The sequence below is a fragment of the Populus alba genome, chromosome 18 (assembly GCF_005239225.2).
Source record: "Populus alba chromosome 18, ASM523922v2, whole genome shotgun sequence".
Classification (NCBI taxonomy): domain Eukaryota; kingdom Viridiplantae; phylum Streptophyta; class Magnoliopsida; order Malpighiales; family Salicaceae; genus Populus; species Populus alba.
The window spans coordinates 4,259,935-4,280,936 of NC_133301.1; the positions used below are offsets into that span (position 1 = coordinate 4,259,935).

Consider the following 21,002-nt stretch of genomic DNA (forward strand, 5'->3'; position numbering starts at 1 on the left):
ATTTACTGTCAAATTTTAATCTTTGTATGTTTTATCCTCCTCAACCAATCTTTAACTATTTTTTAGGCGCTCTAGTATCCTCTTCTCACTTATATATATTTTTGGTTTTCTTCCAACAACTTTTTTTTTTTTTGTATTTTCTCTTTTCCTCTCTCTTTTTGTGTGGAGACCCCCAAAAATGGATAACAACAACAAGTACACATGGAGTTATAGGGGCATTTTATGGTGGCATCTCTTAGATGCTTTTGGTATTATGTTACCTTTATCAATGACTTTAGAAAAAAGGTATAGGTTTACTTCTTAAGAAATAAATATGATATGTTTGAAACATTCAAGAAATGGAACGTCATGGTTGATATTGAAACAAACTTGAAGATGAAATGCTTAAGGTATGATAATGGTGAAGAGTGTATTGATGGAGGTATGCTTAAGGTAAAGGTTTACTTCTTAAAAAATAAATATGATATATTTTGTTGACTAATAATGGTGAGCTGGAGAGTTTTAATAAAGCCTTATATGCTAAAGAATAAAATAAGTGGATGTTATCTATGATAGATGATATGGATTCCTTAATAGAAAATCAGACATTAGAGCTAACCAAACTACCCGTAGAAAATAAGACTTTGCATAACCACTAGGTTTACAGGAATAGGACTCAACATTACGATAATAAATATGGTTCAAGGCCATACTTGTGAAAGGTTTCGGTATAAAAAGGGTCTCAGTTATGAAGCTTACAATAATCAAACTAGTTATAGGGACAATGGTTACCTAAAACTTGCTTCTTGAACAACTAGATGTCAAAATAACATTTCTTTATTGTAACTTGAAGGAAGAAGTCTAAATATAGCAGTCGAAGTGGTTTATAGTACAAGGAAAGAAGAGTCTTGTCTGCAAACTAAAGAAGATTCAATATGGTTTGAAGCAAGCTCCAGGACGGTGGACGGAAGTACAATCCTAAATGAACCGGAGCACTTCCATAAAAGAGCTCAATTGATCATTCTCCGGCCAGTGATCTACCTTGTGATTGATGGGATACAACTAGAGCTCCTTGCAATGCCAGTAGTACCCTTCTGGTGACCACCTGATCTATCTCTAGGACTAATGGACTTTGCTCGAAAACTTGCACTCTTTTTTAGCATCTCCCTCATGGCTTCAGCTTGGGACAAGACAGGATATGCCCTCCCAAACCTATTAAACCTTACGCATGCATTCATGTGCTCGTTCAAGGCCTCTTCTTTATTGCCTCCATTTTTCTCCATTTCCTGACTAACTGCTTCTGCACATAACCCACAAACCAATTTCCCTGAGAACTTGTCTCGCACCCGTTTTATGTACCCAGGGGTGCACTCTTCACACATGCCACAGCACTCACACTTGGCGTCCTCTATCTCAGAAATCGGTGCGAGCTTCGCATGGTGATCAACTCCTTCCTTGCTGAGTTCAAATGAGATGTCAGAGACCGTTCTTTGGAGATTTTCCATCGAAAGTCTACGGGGCTTGTGGGCTTTGTTACCACTCTTTGAGCAAGAGTCAACTAGGGTTTCTCTGTTTGGTGCCATGATGATGAAGGCTAAAACAAGTGCTCGCTGCAAGTACTCAACAAATAATAGCAAAGAGAACTTAGAAGTTGTGGAATTAAGTAAGTCGATGAGCTTGCACTATCTGCTATGGTGAAGTTAAGAATGCCATAGGTTTCCTTTTTATATATATGATTTCTCAGATTATCTCTAGAAAAGTGTGGGAAAATGTGTGTGGACCAGGGAAAACGCTGCTCAGCGGCCACAGGATTAGAGAGACAAGAGTCTGAACGGCCTAGATTTTTCATGAATATTTTAAGATGTTGGATGCTGCAGAATCCCTTTTTATTTAATTTTCATGTAATAACATCAGCTTGGAAAGTTCAAGATTCAGACGCATATAGTACTGATGAGTATTGGTTTAAATCAGTAGTACTCTCTTTTTGCAGTCATTATAATGTAGGATTTAATTAGCTTTGCAAATTTAAAGGAGACCTTCACGTGATGCATGATCTTTTCCAACCACAGAAGTTTGCTACTGATCATGCATGAACTATTCCAACCACAGAAGTTTGCTACTAACTTAATTAATGATTGTTTAAATTGGAAAAGCAACAAACAATATCAGAAGATTACTTCAGATGTGTTTGTAGCTGAAACAACAGCACCGCGGTTAAATTTAAAGAACTTGAGTCACGAGAAATATAACCAGCCATGCGAAAAGGGTATCAAAAGTTTGTATTCACAGGTGTCTCGGATGAAAGAAGAAAAAGTGATTTTTTTTTGTTTTTTTTTTTTTAAAGACTAATTTTCATCATTTTAAACTTATCCTAGTTCGGTGTTGTGAAACCTAAAAAACAGAACAGAGTATGTGATTCTTTGAAGCGAAAAGTTTAATTTTATAAAAATAAGTTATCAATTTATTAGTAATATGGTTATTAAAAAACTTAAGATATTGGTTATACTAAAAAAAAATTATTATTCTTAAAGCATTTTATCTTAGATAAATTGTATTGTTAATCATGTTTTAAATTGTTAAGATCTTTTATATTTAAATTAATGGTGGTTTATCTATTGAGTATATATGAATTTGCTGGAATGAGTTAAACCTGGTTGATATTTTTTAACATAACCATTATAAAATATGGGTCGTCTCAATTGCTTTGTAAGTTGATAGCTTTAAGTTAGTTATTCTATATCACAAGTTAAGTTATGTCTATAAATATATTAATACGTTGATATTTGGTTCAATGAACCCAATTTAAATCCTAAAAAAGATCTATAGAAGGAGTCTTGATAAGTTTCACCTAATTTATCGTATCTTAATATTCCTTATTTTGGCGTTAATAAAAACTTTTATTGAGAATTCTTACTAAATAGAAGTTCAAGAATTACATCCTTATTATTTTTTTTAGATTTTGAGGTAATAGCTAACTGTGAATCAATTTACTTCAAACAATTTTGTGTTGGGATTTTAAAATGAGCATTGGACAGCAAAAATGACAAAAATAAGCTTTGGCATGTTCATTCAATACAAACTTCTTATTTATCAATTAAAAATTACTATTATTGTTTATTTTCCAAAAGGGATGGGTTTTTATTTTCTTAGGTATGTAGGTCCAATGAGATATTTAATTTGAATCAAGTTTTTAATGGGTTTGATAAATTTGTTATTAAATCTCAAAATACATATGATGAATATTTTAAAAATATGGCAACACAATAATTATTTTTTAAAAAAAATGCTAAACATGGTATAAAATGCTAGATTATGCAAGGAAATATATTTTTTTTGTCTTTTCTTTCTTTAAAAATGTTTGACCATGATGCAAGTTAAGAAAAACAAATGGTTAGTTTTTTAATGACAATCTCCTCCTTTTCTTTTTATTTATTTACTTTTTTTAATTTTGGGTAGTGTTTGATATTTTAATAATAGTTTTTTTTTTCAAATTGATTTTTGCTTGGAAATACATTAAAATAATATTTTTTTTTTATTTTTTAAAATTTATTATTAACATCAACATATTAAAACAATCCAAAAACATAAAAATAATAATTTAAAGAAAACAAAATCAATTTATAAAAAAAAAAACATGGTGTCACTGTAAAAATAAACATTGTCTATAACTTGTTAAAAAAAAGTACACATCACACACATTAAAAAAAAAAAATACGCATCACACACACAATATCATTTCACTAATCAACCATGTTTTTCACAATAACATTAAGATAAATTAAAAGATTATTCCAAGCTCCAAAATCAACGTTCAATAGACGATTGAAATGGTCAGAATCTGTTGGAATCGAGCAAAGGGACTCTTATTTTTTCTCTAGATGTTTGAGTGGCCTTTTTTCTTTTGAAGAATGTCTCCTCCTTTTCTTGTGAATTTCCTTTCCTTTTTATGGACAGCTTTAATTGAATCCTCGAATATTTTCTCTTTTTCATTTTTGTTCTTGGATTTTGAGTTTTTCTCAATTGTATTCATTTAAGGTTTTAAATCATGGATTTTGTTTTTTCAATTTAATCTCTAAATTGATCTTTTCAATTTAGCCACTTTTCAATTATAGTCCTTGGTTTCTGAAATTTTGTAATTTTAATCAATTTGACTTTCAATTTCAATTTTCTTCTTCAAATAAGTCCCTATTTGACTTTTTTAATTTGTCCATGTATTTCAAATTCATCCTTGACTCTTTAAATTTTCTAATCAAGTCAGATTAAATTTTTTTTATTCAATTTCTCTTCCGAAAAGTTTCCAATTGCAAGCCAAACTATTGTTGAATTTAATTGAACTTCTTAAACTTAAACTTTTGATTTGTGTGGCTCAACTATTGGTCTAATTTTTCCCCCAACTATATATATATATATTAACAAAAAAACTTCTTTTTTTTATTTTGTATTTTGTTTATGATTTTTATGATTAAGCCTAACTTAATTTGATACATGAAATTACACAAAAATAATGAAATGATTAAAATGGAGTAAATACATTTTTTTTATTGTTTTAGAATATATATATATATATATGGGGGTAAAAAATTGGATTATGACACTCATTTTATCTAATATCTGTTACTTCAATTCTTCATCAATGTGGAACAATATATAAGAATATTTGAATATTGTTATTTTTTTAAAAAAATAATTTTTAATTTTTTATATATGTTTTGTTAGGTTGTTTTAGGTGTTTTTAAGAATTTAAACACGTAAAACAAGATCATTTTGAATTACAAAATAGGTTATTAGGGCCGGAAGAGAATATATTTTATTTTTGTAGGGTTTTAAGTAGCTTATATAAGCAGGCATGTTAATTGATGTTGTTTTGTCTCAAGAAATTAGATTAAAATGCAATTAACTTGAAGTTAATGTGAAAACTGGAAAATAATTTTGCTAAGCTTAACAAGTCAAGAAAATTTGGAAACAGAATTCCTTTTGCTAAACAAGTGAACTAATGGAACTAGATTTAAAGCTAAACAAGTAAAGGAAACCTGGAAAATTGAAACCTGAAATTTCAGTCTCCGCTTCATATATATGAACCATCAAACAAGTTTTCTCTGGAGGTTCTTCTCAAGCTGCAGATAATACATCAGAGGACTTAGGCGGTGATCAAAATAAGGCAGGGCTGCTCCCTCTCCGTGCAATCTCAAAGCAACTTATGGGGAGCCTGGCTGACAATCCTCATGATCCTGGACTTAATACAGCAATGCAACATGATCAATTGGTGGACATGCGTTTGCTTTCGGTTGTGCCTTCTACTGTGAGTGTTGACAGAGTTTGTCGTCGGGAGAAACTCCATGGATGTCAGCACTCCATATGAGCTGTGTTATTTGCAGTTCATTGCCATCTTCAGCATTATGAATTTCATCAATTACTTTACAGTTCTCTCTTGGAATGTGCACGGTGCTGCCAACTTAAAAATCCATCCTAATATTGTTATTTTGCTCGAACACATGCATAATTTGGGAGGGTGGCAAACTTTTGGCTGAACTTAGGGTACTCACCTGCAGCTAGCCATTGTGGAAGCTAATGGACATGCTGGTGGTATATGGATTCTTACGTCAGGTGGACAGTTTAATACATCCATAATTGTTTCCATGTCACAGAGCATTACATTGGAGATTCAAGCAAGTAATCAGACTTGGAGCTTATCAGAAATCTATACCTCTCCGATTCCTGATCCTGATCAAATCCCTAGTTCGTGGATCATGGATGCTAATTGGAGACTGTAATGAAATTATTCTACCTTCAGAGATTCATGGGAGCCCTTTCTCTATGACCAGAGCTGATAAGTTTAGAGAGGTGTTGGCGGCCTGTAATTTGTTGGACAAAACTTTACATTGCATAGACATATTTATGGGTGAGACACACAGTGACGAAGAGGATGGATCGAGCACTTGCTAATAATAATTTGCGCAATTCACTCCCTAAATCTTATCATAACCCAATTCTTCTGAGGTATGGGGGGCTACCTCTTTTTGTTAAGGAGTGGCCGTTTTGTTCTTGAAGGAGCTAGCATGGACCAACCACCCATTGTCTCCAATGCTTGGCTTGCGTAGTGGTGGTCGGGATGTGCTTCGTGGTCTTGATACAGTAAGAGAGGAACCTGTAATCTTTAACAAAATGAAATTTGGGAACTTATTTAGAAGGAAAAGAAGGTCGGAGGCTCCCTTGAATGGGGTACAACGCCGGTGTACCCCATTCTTTCACGCTTTAACTATGGTTGTAAGAAAGAGGAACCGTGTAAAACGGTGGTTTTGATAAAAAGATTAGCAGAAGCTCTGATGGTATTGATTCCCAAGGAAGATCGTCCTAAAAACTCTGAAATGTGCTTTATAAATTAATAGCCAAGGTCCTGGTGAACAGGTTACATCCATTCCTTGACAAGATTATTGGTCCTTTGCAAGGTAGTTTTATTCTGGCAGAGGCAGATAATGCTCCTATTGGCTTCCAAACTAATTATTGAATATTTACCTATTTAAATTTATATTTTTTTACTTCAAATAAAAATATTTTTACTAAATAGATCATTTATCAATCAAAATCAAATTACTAATTTTATCAATCTTATACATGTTGCTTTAATTTTTTTACTTGTCATTTTGATTTTTCACCACCAATTTAAATAATCTTCGAAGCTTTGTTTATCTATATCCTCTTATATTTTGGTTTTATTTTTTTACAGAGTCAAAAGTGAATAGTAACATTTAGTACAGTGATGATTATGACTAAGAGGTTGTAATGAAACGTAACACGATAATGACGGGCTAAGATAATATATAAATGATACTTGGTGATTATAGAGTCGATAACTAAGCTATATAAATGATATATAGTTATCATAGAATCGATAACTAAGATGGTAAATGAGAAATACTTGTTAATTAAGGTAACGATGGCCAATATGTTCCTATAGCTGATACCTAGTCACCAAGGAATGGTAACTAAGGATGGTGCATGTTGGTATGCTTAATCCCTGGAGGTGGGTAAGTAAGGTCATGGTTTAAAGCATTATATAGTCACCGAAGATGATTAAAGCAAGCTTGCGATGTTAATTCTTAGCTGTTGCAGTACGGGTAACTAAAGGTATGGTATGTTTGGACACTTAGTCCAAGAGGAGGGTGACTAAGTATACAATGCAAATGAGTATGAGGTCACTATAAGGTCAATGACAATGGTGGAGAGTATGATATTGATGATGTCAATACGTAATTGTTGAAATATCGATCATGAAAAAGATAAATTATTAGTTGTTGAATCAACATTGATGTTATGAATTGTCGAGGATACCAATGATTAAATAAATAAATTATGGATTGTTGAGGACACCAATAATAAAAGAAATCAATTATAGATTATTAAGAATAGCGATGATTAATGAAATAAATTATGAATTATCAAGAATAACTATGGTTAAGTAAATATTTTTAGATAAAGAAATGACTTATTACAAGTAAGGAATGGATGTTTTATGTTGGGAAATTAACTTATGATTTTTCTTATAAAAGAATGAGGAATAGATAACAATTATTAAGTGGGAATAGTTGCATGTTATATTAATATTGGAATGATTAAACTACACTAATTTATCTAAAAAATTGATAATAGTGATATTTTTATATTACCTAATTTTATGTTAGAATTAAACAATATAATTAATGATGTCATTAAATAACTTTCTTACTTATTTAACTATTACTTATTGTAGGTTCTAGTCACATTATCAGCGTATCCTTAGATTACCTTATCTTTCTTTTAAAGTTTCCTAAGTAAACTTATGCCCAAATAACATTAGGTTTCTGTAATAGCTTTCCTTACATGTATGGACTTAGTTATGTATAGATTAAACAACTTGTATACATGTATTAAAATGGGATATCTTGAAATGAATATTATGTTTATTGGTGTAGAAGATAGTTGATAAGTGTAAGTGGTGCACTTTTAAGATTGATGAACTATATATTTATGTTTTGATAAGTATACAAAAAAAAATTACACTGAAAACTCCCAATGTATTGTTAAAATAAATGTAGAAAATCAGGGTCATTGTAAGAATTGACACTAAAATATGTTTAATGGTTAGGAATTTGATTTTAGAGATTCATATGATAATTATCTATTTTCTTGGGTGAAAAAAAGATTGAAATTTAAATTTTAAATATCCAAAAACTTGACTCCTAATTTTCTAGTCACCAAAGCCTCGTTCAATGGTAATCAAATATTACAAGCAAAAGACATGTCATCTATCTAGATGAACAATCCGTCATCCATGCTATTTAAAGATAAATATAAAAGGGAGGATATCATATTTATTAAGAAAAAAAAAATCATGCGTTTAGGTCTAGCCTTCCAAGCCTAAGCATGCATGGGCTTCTTAATTTTTGGTCGAGGGTTAATCTATCCAACTCATACATGCTTGGTCTTTATTTAAAAATTGTTTTAAATATTTTATAATATAATTGATTTTAAATAGATTTCTTTAAATGATATTTAAATAATTATCTGCTTATTCTACATTTTCAAATAATATGATAGCTTTTTATGATACTATTAATAATTACTTTTATAATGATTATATAAGAAGCAAGTATGCTTAATTTTCGAGAAATAAAATCCATCATGATTATTTAATGTAAAAAAATATCTAATTTATTATTTTTATGGTAAATTTTATATGTCTTTTCTCATATTTTATATTTCTTGATATTTCATTTAGAAATTATTAATTTATTATTTTTATTATTTTTTATTGAAAAATTATTTTTATACTTATGATAAGTTTCAAATTAAAAGCCAATTCTTCTGATTAAAAAAATAATTTTTTTTTTTTAAAAAAACCCATAAATAAATAAAAAGAGAATTTTGATTAGAGAGATGCATTTTTTTCACTTCTTATTTTAAATCAATAAAAAAAATCATTTCTATTTTAATTGCCTTCATTTTTATTTGATAAACAAAAACAATACATGAAAAAAATAAAGATAATTCTGACAGAAAAAATAATTTTTTCTATATAATTTAAGTCATTTTATTTTTTATAAATATCCTTTTTAATAAAACATTAAAAAATTACCTAAGTCACTAGGTCAAATATTTATATTTATATGTATATTTCTCACTTCTTATAATGAAAACCAACTTTTCATTTTAATCTTTAATAAACATTGACAATTTTTTTTATTATTTATCAGTTCATATATTTTTAAATTTATTTTATAAAAAAACATATATCTTATTTTTAGTTCTCAATTAAGAATTTTTATGACACCAAAAAACATATTCACAACAACATCGAAGCATTTTTATCTTACGTTGCATATTAATTTAAAATCTTACCCACAGTATAATGCACAGCATTTTTATTAATTGTTATGATTACATGTGCAGAATGCATAATGTATTCAAAGAAATTTTTATATTTTCCTTCAATATTAATTCCTATCTCAAATTGTTAGCTCTCTTCCAGCAATATTTCTTATTAATTCAGAAAATTTCTCAAAAAAAAGAATGCGATGTTTATTTTTAACAGCTAGGTAAAACATCCATGTGATATAGGAAAACATTCTTCTTCTTTTTTCAAGTTTTTCTTGGAGTTAGCTAAAACACAACAATAATAATATAGAGAGCAAACCTAATTTGACAATATTTTAAAAACAAGAGATGAAATATATATATATATATATATATATATATATATATATATCCACTAGTAGAGATGATTATTTTTTCGTTCGGTTTGATTTTTATCAAAAATAAAGTAACCAAACTGAATTTAAAAAAAAAACGAAACCGGTTCAAACTGGTTTGGCTCGGTTTTTTGGTTTGACTCGATTTTTTTTCCAGTTTAACTATGTTTTTGTCCTGTTTTTTTTTTTCAATTTGGGTTCAGTTCGGTTTGATTTTTTTGGTTTCAAACTTATAAAACCGAACCAGTCGATCTTTTTTCAAAATTTTAATCGTTTTTTTTCACAATTCAATTTTTTTGGCTTTTTTTCTGATTTTCTTGATTTAATCAGTTTTTTATTTTTTTCCTCACCCCTATCCACTAGATATTCTTAGACATGCAAAATCCCATGACCAACGAGGTTTACTTCATTCTATTTTTCAAGTTTAAATTTAATTAGAAATCTATATCCACGAAGATGTAATTTCTATCAAGATATACATAACCCCCTTAACTGAGCTTGTTTGACAATGTGGTTGCGGTTGCTTTTTAAATAACTTTTCGTGTCAAAATGCATGCCAATAATATTTTTTTTAATTTTTTAAAAATTATTTTTGACATCAGCACATCAAAATAATTTAAAAACACTAAAAAATATATTAATTTGAAGTTAATAAAAAATTAAAAAAAAATTAATTTTTTTTAAAAACACTTTTAAATCGCGGAAACAAACAGGCATTTATATGTGATTGACCTTTGACAAACTGTTTGATTTGATGTCATCCATCTATTTATTCAAATTTCATGTCATTGATCAATTATTGCATGATACTCAAATCGTGACACATTTCATGTAATAATTGATTAATATTAATTTGAATTTATAGATAGAGCAGATAATTTTTTTGTTCAGGGACCAATAGTAATTTGACCTATAATTTAAGAAAATTGAGTATAATTCAGCCTTTATTTTTATTTAAATACACTATATTGGTGAAAGAAGTGTGTTCTCATAATTGTTTTTTTTATTATTATAAAAAAATACTTTCGGTTGATATATTTGTGTGCTCTAAACCCTTGATCCGGTTGATATATTTGTGTGCTCTAAACCCTTGATCCAACCGTAAAGAATAAAGTTTGCATGATATGTAATCCTCTTCCAAGATTATTCAATTATTCGTTTTGATTTGATTCTATAAAAATTACAGCGCTTAAAATAATTTTTGTTTAAAATATTATTTTTTATATTAGTTTGTTTGTAACAAGATTATTTTTCTTAAGCTAATTAAAGTCAAGAAATGATCGGCAATATATAAAATTTTTGTAATTTTTAGTTTTTGTTTGAGGCATTGGTTCAATCTACCTTTTATAAAAATATAATTATTATTTTTGTTTTAAAATAATTTTATTTTAATATTTTTTTATTATTTTAATATATTAATATAAAAAAATTAAAAATACTTTTTAATATATTTTTAAAAAATAACCATCCCCACAATTATAAAACACTCATTTAATTAAAAAGTTGTAACACCCAAACTACCTTTTCCTTTTCCGTTTTCTTTTTATTTTTATTTTAATTTTCCTAAAAAAACGAGTGTTGCGATAGTTAAAACATTTGTCAGGGGAGCGGAGGGCGGGGGGCAGGAGGGCCCACTGCCACGCCTGGGCCCAAAGTTCTTCACAGCATAGCCGAGAAAGCCTGTTCCTTACAAGTAATTAAGCTGTTTGATAAGACTTGGGAGGGAGAAATAAGAGCAACACCATAATTTCAATAATGCCATTTCAAAAAGATGGCATATCATGCCGTCTTCTTATCATTTTCTTTTCTTAGCAGCTTTTTCATTTTCCTTTCTTTTTATTATCTCTTTAAATTTTTATTTTTATTTTGTTATTTTTCTATATTTTTTCTGTGTTTGTTAGGCATCCTTTTATATATATATATATATATATATATATATATATATATATATATATATATATATATATATATATCTTTGCATATTGTTCTTCTTTTTATTGCAACTTTGTGTCTTTTACATATTATTTTTCCTATGCATTAATAAAAAATGTTACTTCATATTTTTTTTCAAACTTGGTATTTTTCTTTATATTCAAATACAAAATTGACATTGTTTCATAAACTAATCTTATTTTTTTATATTTAATATAGCATGGTAAATTTTGCATTCAACTTCAAATCTACTTTGAATTAGACTTTAAGTTAAAAAATTTCTAAATTAACCTAGCAGATTGAGTAAGGTTTAATAACTATAGATAGTATTATTAAATATAACATAGCTAATGAGTTGATTAGGAACCTAGTCTAAATCTAGATTTTTAAAAACTCAAGTGAGAGTTGATTTAGTCAAACTTGAATGATCTGATCATAACTCAATTTGATTTAAAATAATATCATTTAATTTTTTTTATATTAAAACAATATAGTTTTAAATGATGGGTTAGCCTATCTACTTTACTAAGTAATTAGCAAAAGTGGGTTTAATAACTTGATTATGGTGGAGGATTTTGACGACATCTTTTCCAAAAGATTATGCAAAATGTTCCCCATCTTGGATTACTTAATTTGAAAATTTACTTTTTCCTGTAGCTGGAATACGAATCATGCATTATTACTGATATTATTCGCTTTTCTGAAGCTTCATATCGGCTTTGGAATGCAAAAGCCATCTTATCTTCTACTACTTGTTCCTTATGCTTTCGCCCCTTCCAGACCCCCCACGGGGTCATTATTCAAATATCTGTGCTCCCCGCACGCCATCATTTCCAGAGAACTCTGGTTTTCTCAGCAGATAATCTCATCAGCCAACATGGTTTAATTAGTTAGATTTTAAATTTATTTTTTAAATTTTATAAATTTCCCCAGGGTCATTATTCAAATATATGTGCTACCTGCACGCCATCATTTCCAGAGAACTCTTGTTTTCTCAAGTAGTAAATAATATCAGTCAACAAATTTACTATAAAAAATAGCTTAATTGGTTAAATTTTAATTTTTTTTTTAAATTCACTAGTTTAAATTTTATAAAGTCCCCCAGGGTCATTATTCAAATATATGTGCTACCCGCAAGCCATCATTTCTAGAGAACTCTTGTTTTTTCAGGTAATAATAACATCAATCAACAAATTTATTATGAAAAATAGCTTAATTAGTTAGATTTTAATTTTTTTTTAAAATTTACTAGTTTAAATTTTATAAATTTTAGGGCCATTAAAAACTTACATTGTTGTTAACTTCAGAGCCGCGTGCAAGTTAATTCGAATACCCACATTAATAGGAAAAAAAAATTGTTATCACGAACAAAGCCTATGAATTCAATATCTGGTCTTAATTTTTTAAAAATTTATTTTTTTATATTTTAATATTAAAATAATTTTTAAAAATAAAAAAAAAATATTACCTTCAAATATTTTAAATAATAATTATTATCGTAATCTCATGCACCCCAAAATCCTCATTATAAATGCACCGTTTTAATTGATGAGTGGAAACAGAGAACCGGTCCTTTTGAAGCGCCCAAGAGATTGGTGCAAACAAGCAAAAGAGAAAGGAGCAATAATTTTATATTTCTCTCATGAAAATGACTGATTTATTCATGCATTATGTTGAGTGTCAAAATCGTGCCTTAATATAATAAAGTAACCCTGAGGGGCAGGGGCGGAGACAGGGGATTAACAGGTGCTCTGGCCTTTCAATAAAATTATTTTTTCTAGCTCATCCTTTAATAATCTATATAATTTTAAATAAAATAATAATACAATTAAAATCTTCATTCCTCTAATTTTATTTTTTTTTTGCTCCACCTGTTGAGGGATTTAACTTAACTACTCAAGTTTTAAAATTTATTTTTTAAAAATTATTAGTTTGAGTCTCATAAATTCATGGCTACTGAAAGTTTATATAATCATTAATTTCAGAGTCTATGTAGTTCGTCAAAGTACGTTTAAATTGACTCAAATATTAAATAAATAAATAATAAAAAGCTCCATATAATTTTATACTTTGTTTTTATTAAAGCTAAAACTAGCCAAAAAGGTTATTTTTTCTATATATGTCAATAAATAAAAAGAAATATTTGAATTTTCGGATATTATTTCAAATATGATTGTGCTAAATGGGCATGGTTGATTGGGGTGCTTATATTTAGTTAAAAATGAAAATTTCTATCATCTAGTCGTCTTAATTTGTTTGTTTGGTTCATCCTTAGTAATTAATTCACAAAAAAAAAATCAAAATTACTTTCAATCTTAAAATAATAATATCTAAATATAAAATGATTAATATTGTCCGATATTTCAAATATAAGGCTCGCAGCTCAGCCTCAGCTAGCACCTATCCCATTACTCCTCTGCTCTCTGTTTTAAATTATGGGTTTTGAATTAATTAAGATACCTTCGCCGTACCTTCCCACCCAGTTGCCGGTGCCCTTTAACTTCCACCAGTCTCTTACCTCCACGGGGTTTGAAGCTACACCAGCTATCAATTAGTGGCTGAAACTTCCTCTCTACATTCTTATGTCGCCGTAATTACAATAACTATCCTACATGCCCTCATCACTACCGTCCATTGCAACAACAGAAAAAGTAAACGCTTGATATGCATGTCTCATTAAGCCACGTAATCGGTTCCATGAATCTTTCCTTCTGTGTACTCTACCTAACAGTTTCTTTTCATGTCCGTTATCAGTATCTTTCGGATTAAAGTTTTGTCAATCTTCCCCTTTGACCCTTTCTCTACCTTCTAGAAAGTATTTGAAAAAGTACTAGCTATGATTTTTGAAATATTTTTAATTTAAAAATATAGTAAATTAATATTTTTTTTATTTATTAATTTTAAATAAAAAATTTAAAATTTTATGAAAATTCTGATTCCACGGCTACCCCACACGGCTCTAATCCCGGCACCGATCCTAATGTTTCCAAGAGGTTGCTTGTAAATACTTACCATTTCAATGCAATTCCAATCCTCTTCTTTCATTTTCTTTAATTTCTCTATTCCCATCTAAAGTTTCAAAGAAGTTACGTGTAGAAAACTTTCCAAAAATTATCCATCTCTCTGTCTATTAAATAACGTATCAATAATCATTTTGAGAATTAAATATTTAATAAATAAAAAATATTCTTTTTAAATATATTATTTTCGACCATCTTACGCGCATCTCGACTAATCTCATGGGTCCTAAAATTAACGATCATATGTAAGCCTTCAATAATCAAATGAGTCCTTTTTTTATTCATATGATAAATTTCCAGGAAGTTATTTTAGATGCTTACATTAAGTTCATCTTAAGAATAAGGGTCATTAAGAGGAGGTTGAAACAATAGGTACCAAAATGAACTTTTACCCTTATTATTTCTTTACTCCTCTATAAATACCCTCACTTGACGCCCAAAATCTCTCGCGACTCCTTTCCCATTTCTCTCCACCACCAATTCTCTCTCTAAAAATCTGATATTTCAGCAAACCATTTTTTTCTTTGACTTTTTGATCTCCTACTGCCATGTCAACGATGGCAGAGATGGAGCCACTAACATCAGGAGCGAGCAATCGAATAATCCCAATCTTGAAAACCCTAAGAACTTCTCTCCTCTACATTCACGCACTTCTCTTTTCCGTCGTTCTCCTCCTCCTCCTCCCTCGTCGTTACCGCCGCCGTTACACGGCGGACTCCGCAGCGGAGCAATCGCCTAGTAAGTCAGTGAAACGATGGAGATTGGAGGAGGAAGATACTATAAAAAGGAGAGCTCTTGCTGAGGGTATCGATATGACGACCGGTAACGAAGACTGCCGTGGAGTACGTTCTTGTTCTTTGGTGTTAGACGAAATGCACTCTTCACCAGGTCTTGGTTTCCGGTAACCGGGCAAAAGAAGTGAGTTTTTATTTTTCATTTTCTACTTTTTTGTTTTTTTATTGTTAAGAAATTTTTGCTTTATTTATTAGTTGTCAGAGAAATGAAAAATATTGGAATAAAAGACTTGAAAGATAGAGCGAAACTTGCATGCAATTTCGGGCTTGATTTTATAATTACGCTGTTTAAAAGTCACTGTTTATGTGGGATTAAACAAGGGATTCTAAAGTAACTAAAGAAGGTAGTTATTTATGTTTTCTATTTGAAATTGCAGTTGCTTAATAATTGGGTTGGTTTTACAATGTTGGGTTTTTGAGTTTCTGATTGTTTCTGGTTCAATTCAAGAAGCTGAATGAGATAGAAATGGAATGGATTTACTTGTTTGCAAAGGGAAAAGACAATCAAATGTTTTCTTTTTCTAAATATAGCTATTGTTTTGTTGTGATTGATATTTGTTTCATATTTTTTTATATTACTGTAAGCAAAAAGATGCTGTTTCTATATGAGAATGAGCATGTTGTGAACTTGGAAACGTGAAATATTGTTGTATTTTCTGCTCGTCAGGCGTTACGTTAAGTGAAAGGATAAAGGGGCTATGGTGCTGCTTCGCTATGATTAATTGTGGTTTTTATTCTACATATGACACATCTTTAGCATGTATACCTTTACCTTCATTTATTTTTTGTTGCTTTTCCTCCGTGTTGATTCTGTACTGAGATATGAGGGTTGCTTCGTGATTTCAGGGGCATTTTGGTTATTATTCATGGCCTTAATGAGCACAGGTAATATTTGAGGACTTCTGTCATCTTTCGAACTTCTTTTGCATTCTCTAATCTATCCTATTAGTAAAAGATCTTTGGCATCTGAAGCTAATCTGTCCGCCCCCCCCCCCCCCCCCCCGGGTTTTCCAAATAAAAGATCTTTGACTTCTCTTCTGTTTGCCTTTCAATTTTCAGTGGACGATATGCTCAATTCGCAAAGCAACTAACCTCATGCAACTTTGGTGTCTATGCAATGGATTGGATAGGTAGCTAGATTTTATAAAAGATGCTCATGTGTTGGTGTGTGTTGACCTTTATAGTCAATAGGTTGTTATGAAGCTTCATCCCCAGTTTATTTATAGCATAGGTGTGATTACATTTGCTAAGATCCACTTGAAGGTTCTTTAAGTTAAAACAATGTTGTATCGGTGAATGATATTGGTCAGTCTTCACATATTATAGAAAAGGACAGATTTTGATAACACCTTTATTTTGTTTGGAGCATTCCAATGCCTGTTTATGCTGATAAATTTTTTGATATCCCTTTCTCTTGGTCCGTTACTGCCCCTTTATTCTCCATTTCAAAGGTTTGTAGTCCAAGTCTCTAGTTTTGCAGTGTGGTAATGTTTTTTTTTTTTTCCCGTTGTGAAGGTCATGGTGGGAGTGATGGGTTGCATGGATATGTTCCTTCACTAGATCATGTTGTTGCAGATACTGTAAGTTCACTTGTCCATTTTTTCTCTATCCTTTGCCAGGAAAACTGTTCTTTATTGCATCCATCCATGGTACTAGAATAAATCTTGAATAATCATTACTGTATGTCAGACCTGCACTCTGTGTTTAAATCATGCACAGTTCTCTTCCTAAGCATCTTCACAGTTATTTTGTCATTTTCTTGCTTCTTTTCCTGGCCTGGCAGTAAGTTGAACTTGATTCCATCACGAATTTTGTTTAGTTTGGAGGCATTTTTTTTAATCATTCATAAAATACCTACAAAACTGATAGGATGAACTTTGTAACTTCTGTTTCAACAGGGAGCTTTCTTGGAAAAGATTAAGTCGGAGAACCCCGGAGTACCATGCTTCCTTTTGGTCACTCAACTGGAGGTGCTGTGGTTTTAAAGGTAATACACTTTCAAAAGAAGAGGTATTCTTTTTTTTTTGTTGTTGTTTTTTTGGGTCTAGCAGTTTTATTATTAATGTGGAACTAATAAATTGCTTCTCTGAGCAGGCGGCCTCATATCCTAACATTGAAGAAATGCTGGAGGGAATTATACTGACCTCACCAGCTTTGCGTGTCAAGCCTGCACATCCTATTGTTGGGGTAAAGTCTTTTCTGTCGCTTAAATCATGATGATGGGTAGATGGGAAGATTTTATTGACGATAACTATGATATGGTAGATTGTGTTTTCATGGTTAAGGAGCTAAGGTTCAATTCATTGAGTTTTGAATTTGGAATTTGCCAAAGCATGCCATTTTGAAATACCGCAATATTCCAATGCATTGTAGTTAAGCTTCTGTACTGATAACTGTGACATGTTGGATTGTGCTGTCATAGTTGATGTCCAATTCATTAGATTTTATTAATCCTTGGAAGATGCCACAAATTCATTATAGTTAATGCTATGTTCAATTTAACTTTTTTTGTCCCCGTTTTAGAGGGACTGATGGAATTCTAACTTTTTAATATATGGAACCAAGACAAGTCACAATGCCCTTTAACAATTTTGTTAAAGGTCCATTTTACTTGAATCAGGCCTTTAGAACATCAAGTTGCATTAGTTTTAATTTCTGGTTATAAAACGCTCACTTAATATTTTTCAAGCAGGCTGTGGCTCCTTTTTTCTCTCTGGTTATCCCCAAGTTCCAATTCAAAGGAGCAAACAAAAGGGGCATTCCAGTTTCTAGGGATCCTGCAGCACTTCTGGCCAAGTATTCTGATCCATTGGTCTATACAGGACCCATAAGGGTCCGTACAGGGCATGAGATATTGCGTATATCCTCTTATTTGCTGCGCAATTTCAAATCTGTGACTGTTCCATTCTTTGTTCTCCATGGAACTGCTGACAAGGTAACTGATCCTCTAGCATCTCAGGATTTGTACAATGAGGCAGCCTCCAAGTTCAAAGATATAAAGCTTTATGATGGTTTCTTGCATGACCTTCTCTTTGAGCCTGAACGTGAAGAAGTTGGTCAGGATATAATCAGCTGGATGGAGAAGAAGATTAGGAGCTGATTCTGAACAAGTTTACAATCACTGGTAGATTCTCTTACAGGATAGTCAAGAGTTTGGCTAGTCGTAAGTATAGCTGTTTCAATTGTCACATTATGTCACAGGTTTATTGTCCCTCATTTGTGAATTGTATCTCATGAAACGGAACTTGTATTTATGCAAAGAAAAAGAAATTCATAATTAAGAAAAAGAACTAATGATCGACATCCTTACATGATTAAGTTGATAGATCAAAATTAGTCACATATCTTTATGATGCTAATAAATTGACTGGATTAAACCTTTTTTGACTAGTATCATAATGTGAAAATTATTTTTAAACAAGAAAGAAAGTTAAATGTTCTTAAAAATTCAATTCCATACTAATAAAAAAGTTATGAAAGAATATCAATGTTATATTGATGATAATGAGTAAGTTGTATCTTTGATTATATATCTTATAAAGTTGTTTAATGCAACTGGGTGTTTGGCATTGAGGTTGAACCTATTTTTTGAAAATTTTTAAATTTTTTTTCTTTACTAAAATTGAGTGCGGTTTGTACTTTTTGGATTGTTTTGATGTGCTGATATCAAAAATGATTTTTAAAAAATAAAAAAAATTATTTGCATGCTTTTCAGCACGAAAAGCTATTTGAAAAGCAACCGCTACCACACTCCCAAACACCCTCTTAGAAGTATGAGAAGTATGAGATTTTTAAGAAATTGTTTCACTATAAGATGATAGAGAGTTCCTTAGTAAATACTTGTATGTTTTGAAAAATACTTGTATGTTTCGAAAATGAAAATGATTGACTATATTGAAAAATTAGGCCATTAAGTTTTGTCATGAATAAAAAGTTAATTGTTGACTTGATTTTTGCAATCATCATGAACTATTGCATGAATAAATTGAATGGTTATATGTATAAAATTGTTGAAGAGACCTTAAAAAGATTAAAAAAAAGGTCATGTTCATATATTTTCTAGAATGTCTAAGAAAAAAAAACAAGAAGAATAATAGTTTTATCTTTAAAATAAAAAAATTTTTTTAAAAAAAAAAGCGTATTGTAAGCATAAAAAAAGATAAGTGTACTTGTCATCATTATGATAATAATTAATAATGACCATTGAAAAAAGAATTGCAAGGAGTATCTTGCAACTATAAAAGGTAATTAACTTATTAACGTTTCTACTTTAGATATATTTATGATTGAAAAACTATTTTTCTACTTCACTTAGTGGTTTTTAGGTATTGGGTACCAAAAATGTTTTTTTACATTCACAATAAAATATTATACAAAGACAAAATAGATTTACAAGTTTGAAATAGAGTAACAGTTATTATGAACTTATTATTTTAGTTTATTAAGTGGGCTAATACTAAAACTTGATAGTTGTTATTTTGTTCTAGTACTTTCTAGAAATATTATATCCATTCCTTACTTATTTTTTAATGAATTTAAATTTGTTATTGATGACAATTGTTGGTCTTTTTATAATATGATGTTATATATATATATATTTGATGATTATATGAATAATATACTTGATTTTGAAATGCCTATGTTTAATATAAACTACAAGAAAAACATATTATATAATCAATATCTTTCATATTTATTTCATTATAGATTATGTCATATTAATGAAACAAGAATCACTAAGTTACATAAAAGAATGATATTTTGATCCTTGTGATTATGAATTGTATAAAACTTGTAAAGTTTATTTATTAAGTAAGATGATTAAAATATCCTTTATTAGAAAAAAAGCAAAATGTCTAAAAATTATTAGGTCTAATACATACCGATGCATGGGGACCAATGACAATTCATGTCATAGGTGGATATACTTATTTCATTACATTTATTGATGACCATTCTAGATATAGTTATGTTTATTCAATAAAAACATAAATATGAATTATCATTTGAAAGGTTCAAAAAATTCAGAAATGAAGTTGATAAACAAGCTGGAAAGAGAATCAAAATACTTTGATCGGATTGAGATAGTGAATACTTGAGCCAAGTATTTCAAGACTATTAAAAGATAATGAGATTCTTTCACATTGGACACCTTTTAAACACCATAACTTAATAGAGTTTTTGAAAGGAGAAATCGTACCCTATTAGATATTGTATAGTTTATGATGAGCTCTATAAACCTTCCGTCTTTTTCCTAGGTTATGCCCTGTAAACTATTGCTTACTTCTAAATATTTTTCCATCAAATTTTGTTGATACGACTTCATATGAGATATGGAATGGTAAGAGCCAAACCTATCATACTTAAAGATTTGAGGATGTAAGGTTTACGTGAAACATATAGTATCTGAAAATGTAGAAGTTAAGTCAGATAATTGTAAGTTTATATGATATCCAAAAGAATCAGTTGGATATTATTTTAACCATCCTATTAAGCAAAATGTGTTTGTTTTAAAATATGCTATATTTATAGAGAGAAAAAAATGTGTTCTT

The 21,002-nt window shown here is 29.9% G+C and overlaps 1 protein-coding gene and 1 pseudogene across 1 annotated transcript; one reads left to right on the forward strand and one right to left on the reverse strand.

Annotated features, from left to right (window-relative positions):
* Positions 1–603: 603 nt before the first annotated feature.
* LOC118053684 (uncharacterized) lies at positions 604–1,689 on the reverse strand. Its single transcript, XM_035065010.2, has one exon. The coding sequence runs from the start codon at positions 1,560–1,562 to the stop codon at positions 1,017–1,019; it is 546 nt and encodes a 181-aa protein (XP_034920901.1). The 5' UTR covers positions 1,563–1,689; the 3' UTR covers positions 604–1,016.
* A 13,429-nt stretch (positions 1,690–15,118) lies between these two features.
* On the forward strand, positions 15,119–18,829 carry LOC118053679 (uncharacterized; annotated as a pseudogene).
* Positions 18,830–21,002: the final 2,173 nt, after the last annotated feature.

Coding starts and splice junctions, on each gene's coding strand:
- LOC118053684 (XM_035065010.2), bottom strand. CDS start 1,562: ATGGCACCAAACAGAGAAACCCTAGTTGACTCTTGCTCAAAGAGTGGT.